This window comes from Halyomorpha halys, unplaced genomic scaffold, assembly GCF_000696795.3.
Source record: "Halyomorpha halys isolate HHAL.00 unplaced genomic scaffold, Hhal_1.1 Scaffold1310.1, whole genome shotgun sequence".
NCBI classification, from domain to species: domain Eukaryota; kingdom Metazoa; phylum Arthropoda; class Insecta; order Hemiptera; family Pentatomidae; genus Halyomorpha; species Halyomorpha halys.
The window spans coordinates 379,298-389,540 of NW_027108292.1; the positions used below are offsets into that span (position 1 = coordinate 379,298).

Genomic DNA, 10,243 nt, shown 5'->3' on the forward strand with positions numbered 1-10,243 from the left:
AAAAAAAAAAAAAAAAAAAAAAAATTACTAAATATTAAAGAATTTTATGATTAAATCAAGGAGAAAAAAGGAAAAATAGTAATTCTAACGGGAAATGCCATGATTACTCTCTGGATTGCATTACAGTTTTGTGGTCTTCGCCTTTTCTGATCTTCATAATATTTTTTTTTTTTTAAATTAAATAGTAACATGTAGTATTCTTGGCAGGAACAAAATTTATATTGGTTATTCCCTATAAGAAAAATCATGTTATTTATAATTGTATTCAAATATATGAAACAAGTAGATTTGCTGTTAGTGATAAAATGGCAGGATACAAACATGTGGAGAATTTTTCCATTGATAGAACTCTAATAACATTTCTAGACGAGAAGATCTCGAGGCCATTTTCTTTTCAGACGCCTAGGAGGATAATTTGGTAATGAAGGAGAACACAGGTTAGGTGGATTTGGGTGGTTGGGATGTTTATGAAGGAAGCATTTTATTTGGTTCTGGCTAAATAGGCAACATATGGAACATTCAGGTCCTGATGACTTGATTTGTGACAAAGAAACGAGCATTAAGGATATTACGAAAGATTTAGGACTGTAAGGATTAGATACGGGAGGCACTCGATGGTTCAGGGAAGCCCCAAAGCTCAACTTCGTTTGTCCAGATAGACCTTATTATAGCTAGGTAGATCAGTCTTTTGTAATGGATTGGAATTATAGACCGTTTGTCTTATACATGATGTAATAGTCGGAATCAACGAGCAGTTTCCTTTCTTTTCAGTGTTATGGATGGATTCCGTCACTCGTTTGTCTAGATGTAGTTAGTAAAGGATCTGTTGAACAGGAATAAGTGGGGAATGGTTAAAGGATACTGTGGGGCAGGAGGACATGGGTATACGACGAAGGGTAAATGTGATTTGGTGGGATTTATTTTAATCCTCCAGTTTTGGCACTATACTATGGCAATATTATTCAATGGTGGTGTTATAGGATTGGAGGGTTTGGGATACAATGGAAGGGTCATTATTCACTGACAATAGACATGTGTCATTTGCATACGTGGTGAGGATAGTGTTAGGATGAGCTGGGATATCAACTGTAAAGAGAAATCCTAAAATAAAATTTTGACGACAGAAAAATTAAGATAGTTTGTTCATAATTTGCGCCTTGTTTGGTTTCATGATTTTTTTTTTTTTACAAAAAGTAGCAATAATTTTTACACGAGTCTTACTAATCTACACAAAATTTGAGGACGTATGTTGGGTGGTTAGTGAAGGTGTGTGATTTTTATTTCTACATCGGAGTAATAAACCTAAAAATTTTGAAAAATGGACTATCAGGAAGTCGTAAACATTTCTACATAACAATTCGTGAACTGAAATTTATTTACACTTACTTTTGGGTACAGCTAAATTTTAAGCTATTCTTACTGGACTAAAATCCCGCTGAAGAAATGTTTGGTTCCTTTTTCAGAAAAAAAAAATTAAGGCCAGAACTAAACAAAACACATTTATTACTATAGAATAATATCAACTGAAAAATTAAAACTAAAAAAAAGTTCTTACTTATGAACAAATAAGAACTTTAATGTTGGGTTTATCCGTGAACATCAAAAAGGTTTGAACTGCTTTTAAGCCAGTAAATGAAAAAGTATGAATCGAGGCAATGCACATTTTTATGGATTTCAATTAGATTTTATAAAATTTTATTTAACAAACTAAACCCAAAATACAAAAAAAAAGAAAATGAATACAAATTTTTATACCTAGCTGGACTATCACCGACACAACCCACAACGTAAACAGAAACGGTGCTGTGAACATTGACGCAATATGCTGATGATCTCATCTCCCTATCACTTGCATTTCCTAAATGGCCTCATTGAGTGGTATTCGTCTATGGACTTCATTGTTTTTTTTTTTCAAATAAAATTGACTCAGTATAAAATTAAACAAATATAAATATATTAGTAGATAATGTAGCTCGAAGGCTTCTCGTAATTGATATCCAGCGAAAACTCTTAGAAACGTCCTATTGTTAAAATGTGATAATCAAATCATGAATTGTCAAACTGATATAAACAAATTACAGTCCAATATTATAATTTATAAAAAAATTTAGGTAAACATCTTAATGCATCCTATATTTCTTTCTTTATTAATTCCCTTATGTTTAATAGAAAAATTAATACTGTATATTACTCTTTAAGTAATCAGACCCAGATTAGACATTTCTTTAACAGTTTTAATGCCTTAGTGCTCTAATGATCAGATTGGTACTTGTGTGGAGTTTACTGTCAAAAGTTTTAAATTATAATCAAATGAATTTTTTTAAACGGATTTATGATTCTTTTATAATGGATGGACCATTTGCACATTGATGAAATGTAACAGATCATTATGGTTTCCAAATTAAAAACAAAATATTCAAGCAATTTTTCTCTTAACTAAATCAGGGAAGCATGATTCCACTCTCATTCTAAGCAAATGTGAAGCCAAAAAGGCCACGCCCACGAAAGGAAAGTTTACGTTGAAGTTAACATAAATGTTTGCCATTGTAATCTAAACTAAAACCGACGGTAGCTATTAATTGGATCATACTCTTCCAATGACTAGCTTCTCTAAATGACGCCCATGCTTTCATAGTCACATCATTGCTTCATTTTCGGGCACCCTGGCCCGCCTTTTTGGATTCACTTTTTCTGCCACACCTTATCCCCTTTATTATACTCCTCTCTCTAAGAATTAAATGAATGCATAACCTGGTCATCGGAACTAAGGTAACTGATGTATTCCGATAACATAGTTTCATTTTTTTTATTACCTCAGATTTTCATTTTTAGAGTTAGTTGAATTATTAGTATAGGACTAGATTAACATAAGGTAAAAGTATATTTATTATTTTTTTTTAAAATACCATTCAAATAATTATCCTTAAATTATGTTTTTATAATAGTAAACGAGAAAAAATATGATTTTACTGTTTCTTATAGAAGTTCTTATATCAGGAGAGAATCCAGTACAAAATTATATTAATTAATAAAAATAAACAAAAATTTTAAAATTACTTTATTTAATGATCAGGAAAAATTCTCATAACTATTTATCTTCGCTTTTCCAAAAGCTAAACATACGGAAAACGTATACCTACACCGAAAAGGTTGTTAAATATGTTAATGAAGATTTCCGATAACTGGCAAAGAAAGTTTCTTATCTGACCTATGCAGTGAGACGCTAGTGGTTTCGTGTCTTTAATGAGAAAACCTGAAAGTGCTTACTATAGGTTGTGCTGTAAGTGTATGAGATTGGGCAATTCGGAAATATGCCTTAAAAAAAAATTAATAAACTAGCACTTCAGTCATCAAATCATAACTCGCTGTGATTCTAACATTTAAGACAACATTTGGTGGTATGATTTATTTTGGAGGTCAAAATATAATATGATATCTAGGGAGATCTTTAAAAGTCGAGTTAAAAAAAAAATCTTTTTCTCTTTCGGCCATTTTCTATCTAACACTTCACATGCCATCTCCAAGCTAAATTTATTTCAGTGCCAATTGTACAGTAATTGAATTGATTATACGTAAAGTCGATGCATAACCAAGTAAAAAATATTATTTGATAACTTTTATTTCGTGTTGTACACTTATTTATAGCTAAACGCAATTGCACTGTTCGCCAATTTACGATGAACTTTAGAGGAATCGAACCATTATAGACGTCGAAGATCGCGGATAACAATGACCATTGTTCTCCATTCTCCAGAGAAGACAGACGGATGTTTCCTCAAGGTCCGCTTATTCGATGATGACTCGCTGGATCGGCATCCAAGTGTAGAAAGCGGCCGAGTCTCGGACCATCCTCAATGTAGAAGGTCACTCAGCGTATCTGATAGTGTCCTTCAGGTTGATTGTCGGTATTTTGTGCATTATTTTTCAGCAATATTTGTAATTAGTACTCATGTTGACTAAGGTAATTAATTTTTTTTTAAAAAAAGGTCAGTTAAAATTATCTTGAAAGTGCAATTAAATAAAAACTATAGGCCCATTTAATCAAAATTAATGGACTTGAGTCTTTCAAGCATCAAAATCCGAGTTAACTTTCGAAAAGTCTCGAGATGATAATCACGGATAATATTAAATTTTATGTTTCTGACCTTTGTCTTTTGCAACAGCTGTTTAGTTAAACATGAAGACATAAACATAAATGCTGATAAATTCAGAAGAACATAAGTAATTTAGGTAAAGCCTTTCTAAGTACCACAAACACCAACATCGTGTTATTAGGGAGGCCAGATTGGTGTGCGCATGGGACCGCTTGCCTCCTATTCTTCTTCTCTTTTAAATATAAATTTAAGACAACAAGTGAACATAATTTCACTTTTTTCAATATAACCATTGAATACACACACAAAAATATATTTGTGTATTCAATAGCTGTGTTGAAAATAGAATTATTAGTATTATTTGAAGCTAATATATTTTAAAAGGCAATTCATTCCGTGGCCCATCCTCCGTTCCCTCACACATTGGCAGCCCCTCCCCTGGCAGTTATCCTGTGACCCTGCTCCTTTCGTAAGACAGTTCAGCGAAGTGAAGCAACCCCGGAGGATGGGGTTTCGACAGCCATTGTCTTCTCAGGCGAGCGAACATCCCAGTTCTGATAGCCTGTGTCCGATCTCTGTTCCGATGGCAGCCAAGGACACTGCTTGGTCAGCAGGTGGTCCCTTTTTCGACACAAGTCTTATCTCGAAGTAAGTGCGTTGCCCAATGTTCGCAGAGTTTTAATTTTTTGCTAAAACCGCTCTTTGAGCACAGAATTAGGTTTTGAGAGGAACTTATCCCCTCGACAACGTTTCTCACTTTAAAATTCAGTGTATATCGAGTCGGTCGTCGTATTGGAAGCTTGTTATATCGGCGGCCTGAACCTAAACTGAAGAATCTAAACAAATTTTGCTATCTTGTATTTTACTACATATAATGCAGTTTTTATTTCTCCTAACAATGTCAAAAAAACAATAATAAATACCTTGACCTTACTGATTAAAAATACTAAATAATCAATCGACGTATAACACAATTAGAAATTAGCTGCTTAGTTAAATCAGCAAATATAAACGAGAGACAATTGTCTCCAAAATATTGTGATACTCCTCTTTGGTAATGCCTGATTGAAAATCAACCATTATCACATTAGATTTTTTCTTACTTTTTTAATATAAAAATAAGATTTGTTTTGATTGTGCAATAGGGGGTTTCATGGTTTATCAGAAAGGATTGAATACCGGGCACAACTTCACTACTGAGAGCATAAAACTTCTGGTTCTTAATCCCAATAAAAAATACCCAAAATAATTTTTTTTCGCCATGTTTTCCTTAGTAACAAATTATTTCTAAAGACCAAATTGATAAATTTTGAATAGTTTAATTTAATAATTTTATATATTTTTTGGATCCTCCTCGGGGACAAAATGTAATTGTAATATATACTTAAAATCAGATCGAGAGACATTTCTAGTTGGAGGTTGATGCTTTATTTCGGATTGAGCATAAGATGCTCCAGAGCATAAAAGAGAACTTTTACAAGATAAATTTTCTTATTTTTAAACCAAAATAAATCAAAGGTTGACAGATATTTTTTGTAACTAATTATTTGGAAAAGGGAAAATAAATAATACTATTTATATTTTACATAATAATTATATGACGGCATTTCTTGGTTATAATCCATAGTTAATAAAATACAAAAAAAATTATTTAAATTGGTTTCTATTTTCAAGACCTTCCTATTACTTTCGGAAAAACCAGACAAAAACTTTCTAATGATAAATTGGATAATTTCATTCATGTTGTTTCAGATAAATGAAATTATTCTTAAAAATATTACTAAGTTTACTCTCTTTTCCATTACACCATAATCAATGTCCTTCAAGTTCGAAAAAAGGTAATGTGACATTTTTGAGAACATAGTTCATCTTCAAACGGTTGAATAAAACTGAAATGATTCTTTGAGTTATCGACAAATAATCCTTTCATTTCACCCGCTTCTTCAAAAGTAAACGAACAATAAGAGTATTTTAAACTTCAAACTAAAATTGTACACACTAACGCTAATGCATCTGGAATCTCAATATTTCATTAGGGGTTGAGTCTTAGACCTGCGTTCGGAAATTATCTACACACAAATTATTTTTCAATTTTATTTTTGTATTTATTTAGATTCTTTTTAGTCACTTGAAAAAAAAAAGATTTAGTTTTTTAAGTTGTATTTCGTCTGATATAGCTTTTGTTAATGAGAAATAAAAGTTACACAGAAAAAAAAATCATTATTTTACTTTAAGTTTAATTTTTTTTAATTATTTATTTTATCTTCTACTTATTGTTTTTTATCATTTAATTTATATATTTGTAAGTATGGTGTGAATGAGATCTAATGACCATAGATCATAACCATACCATTTTGAAAATATAAGACAGAAAGTAACATTACACAATAAAAAAAGTAATAAATAAAAAAAAATCAGTTGTGATAATAATAATAATGCAGATAATTTTTGCATAATTCAAAGTTTGAATTTTAAAAATTAAAATATTTCTGATTAAATTAGTAAAATATGTTAGGCAACTAAACTACTTAACAACAGTGAAAAGTTATTGAATTTTTCAGTAACTTAAACAGTAGTTGTTTTCCGCCTTTCAAACACTGTGCAACGTTATGAGAAAACATTGATTACAAGTATGTTTAATGATTATTTCTACTCACACATATACACACATTTGACAAATATATGCACCTAATATTTGTCGCTTAAACGTTTTGACAACTATTAAAGCTTGTGGCATCCTAGAATTAATGGAGTATTAAAACTGTTGATTTTTATACCTGGTATAATCAACAGGTTCTTGGCACATGAACAGTTTCTCAGATAAAAGAAGTTATAACCAAATAATTAAATAAATAAGATAATACAACTTATTTTTTAAACAATTTTTGAGAGTTGTTCCAAGGACTATATTCAATGACTATGTATTGAATTCTACTAGAATTAATTAGTTTCTTGATTTGTTAATTTTTTTTCATACTTTTACATACTTATTTTAAAAGGTAAGATAAATAATAAAAAAAAAGAATGAAAAGTTACTAAATCCAAAATAAATGCTAAACGTACTTTTTTTTGGCTCTTTATTTTGAAATGCGAAAGGCATATGTAATAAAGTGATAATTAAACTGATGTGTAATTTAGAGGATAAAAAACAACCCCGGAATATTAAAATGGTCTTTTTTTTGCCACTTAGCATTCGAGATAACCCTAAATCTTTATAAAACCGTTTTGGAGAAAGGGGGCTTAAGTTCCCAATCCAAAAATATACACCACCAAGAAATAGTTTGATCCAATTATACTTTAAAATAATAACAAATATGAGAAACATAAAAATGGATAATAATAATAAATATTTTTTGTTTTTTTCAAGTATAAAAAAAATTATAATTAGAAATAAAATAATTTTAATACCGGAAATATTTCGTATGAATTAGTTTTATTTCATTTAATTGTTTTATTATTTCTTAAATTTTTATTTAATTTCCTTCATATACTCAACTTGAATTTCCTGAATTTTAGAACATGTTTAAAAAATTAGAAAAATGAAGTGAGAACGAAAAAAATTGTATGTTTATAACAGATTGTCCATTAATGCCATATCCAATACAATCTACTAATACTCCTACCTAGTTCATAATTTACTAACAAATATTTTTTATAGAAGGATATACAAGAAGACAGGTCAAGGCACACTGGACGCATCATAGCTGACATTAAAAGTGGTTAGAAGGCTGGGTGGATAGCACACGTAGATAGCATCAACTATCGCCATTATCATATACAAGTACTTTCGCTGACAGTAGCGAAGGTTCCTCTATCTATTTGCCATCATTACACAGTAGTCCACGATAAATCACTCATTAATGTTCCAAAGTAGTCTCCAATATCTTAACTCAATCAATTATTTCCTATGCGCTTTCATCGTTGTATAACTACACTGAGTTAGATTCGTTTATTGGATATATATTTCTTACAAATTATTGTTCTCGTTCGAAAAAGGATATATATGCAAAATAAATACATCATCATGCCATTACTTTCAATTGTTTCAGAATTAATTTTTAATTTTATGTACAGGTTCTTAAAATGATCTTTATTTAATTTTTATAATTTGAGTAATAAATTAATTTAATAACTGAATTTAATTATGATTCGTTGTTAAAAATCTTATAGATATTGAGTAATGTCAGTAGTTGAATGATCATCATTGGGTCAGTGATAATTAAAAAAAAGTAAGTAGTGCTTGACCCAATTGATAGTAATATTAATTTATTCGGAGGCTTGACCTAATAAAGTAAAGAAAAAACGTCACTCAACATGAAGGGGTTCCTTAATCCACATGATGTTCCAAGAGAAACTATTACTAGTTAGGATGAAATAGGTTACCAAGTTGGTAAACTTCCATAAAATTCCGAATTTCTCTACTGTACATGAAAAATTTTAAAATGCAATTTATACTATCACGTTCACCATGTTCGTGATCCATGAGTATTCTAAACTATCAGAATCTAACATGAACCATGAACTTCATACAAGAAAACAACTAACTTGTTGGAAATTATACTTTACAAAAATGCTTGTTTATTTTTGATCGATGGATTATATATTGAGGTTGTGAGATGTCAGAAACACCTCAGATGCTAACAACAATACGAGCTGCTTAGTATTATTTTTTCCTATCTCGTTCCTAGGTCTCCTAATATATTCCTAAAGTGGGAGACTACTGCAAACAGGGCCTAAACTAGACCGTCTAGTGATATGCCCCTGCCAAGGGCGCAGGTAAAAAGAGGGTGCAAAATTAACCATAAAAATCACCTTGCTATGGCCCTGACTGAAAAGAGTTTGGTTTGGAATGCTCTCGTTTGTAAGGGAATTTTATTTTTTATTATTTTTTTATCTTGTTGAAGAGAGCAAGGTGGTTATAACGATGCAATAATTAGAAAATAAAGTGAAATCAAATTCTAAAACAACTGTCACTTTAGTAATATTTAGTAATTACGGCTAATTTGGCCCATGAAGCTATTCAGAATAACTTCAAAATAACAGTTATCCAAGTAACGCATACGTAATACTATAAATGAGATACTCTTTATATTATATCTGCATTTACTCTATTTTATAGAATAAACAGTACAAAATGTGTCTCTGATTGATTTCCCACTATACCCTTCAATTAATTTAAATAAAAATATGAAAAAATCTCTCTTAATTTTTCAGTTACGAGACCGGAGACGGGATCTCTGTTCAGGAAGAAGGTTTTTTGAAGAATCCTGGCGTAGAAGGAGAAGAAGCTCAGACAGCCCGCGGTACTTACTCTTACACTGCTCCTGATGGACAGGTCATCACTGTCAATTGGTATGCGGACGAAACCGGGTTTCACGCTGAAGGAGCTCACATCCCATCAACATCTCCTCCTGTCCTAGGACCTCCTGTAACAGTTGTTCCAGTTGGTCCACTTGGACCTGCTCGACCAAAACCACCAGATCAGAACGAACCCTTCGAAGGAGTACCCATAAGACCTGCTGCTGAATTCTTTAGAGGATGAATAGATTCTTTGTGCTATTTTTTAATGTTTTTGCTCTTACAGATGCCAACCAAAGTGTTTTTGAAAAGAAATATTTGAATAAATATGTCTGATATTTGTACATTTACTTAGTTTCTTTATACTGTAGATACAAATCCTATATACATTATATTAAATTAAATATCACAACTCATTATTAAGTCTGATCGAACTTCAGTGGACCTGGCGCCGACACTGTCTAACCTTCTTAGATCAAGAACAAAATCTTTTGTTCTTCCAACTCGATTCGCTCAGTGAGGTTTCTCTGTTAATATTTTAAATGCTTCAGTATCCTTAATTAGTTCGAATATAGTGCAGCTCCGGAAAAAAATTAGTCTTTTATTTTTAATTGTTTAAAATGAAACAATCGTATATAAAAAGAAAATGTATTCAGAAACTTAATAGAACTCTAAAAGATAAAAATTAACCATTTCTTACTAAAAGAAAATTCCTTACATTTCCATCTTGATTAATTACATTTAATAATCAATTATTAATACAAAATATTCATTTATATTGTTTTAATTTTCACTAAAAGATAAATATAAGAATTTTTTTTCTTACCTCCTGGAACGAAGAAATAAGCATT

The 10,243-nt window shown here is 30.8% G+C and overlaps 1 protein-coding gene across 2 annotated transcripts in view; it reads left to right on the forward strand.

The window, feature by feature from the left end:
• LOC106689229 (endocuticle structural glycoprotein SgAbd-2) overlaps nt 1–9,736 on the forward strand; it is a 20,954-nt gene extending 11,218 nt beyond the window's left edge. The window contains exons 1-2 of one of the 2 annotated variants that reach the window (XM_014434120.2): nt 4,591–4,742; nt 9,309–9,736. In XM_014434120.2, the coding sequence (XP_014289606.1) occupies nt 4,600–4,742; nt 9,309–9,636 (471 nt within the window). In that variant the 5' untranslated portion in view covers nt 4,591–4,599 and the 3' untranslated portion in view covers nt 9,637–9,736. Of the gene's footprint in view, nt 1–4,590; nt 4,743–9,308 lie in introns of those variants that run through there. The other variant, XM_014434119.3, reaches the window with a different exon arrangement.
• Nucleotides 9,737–10,243: the final 507 nt, after the last annotated feature.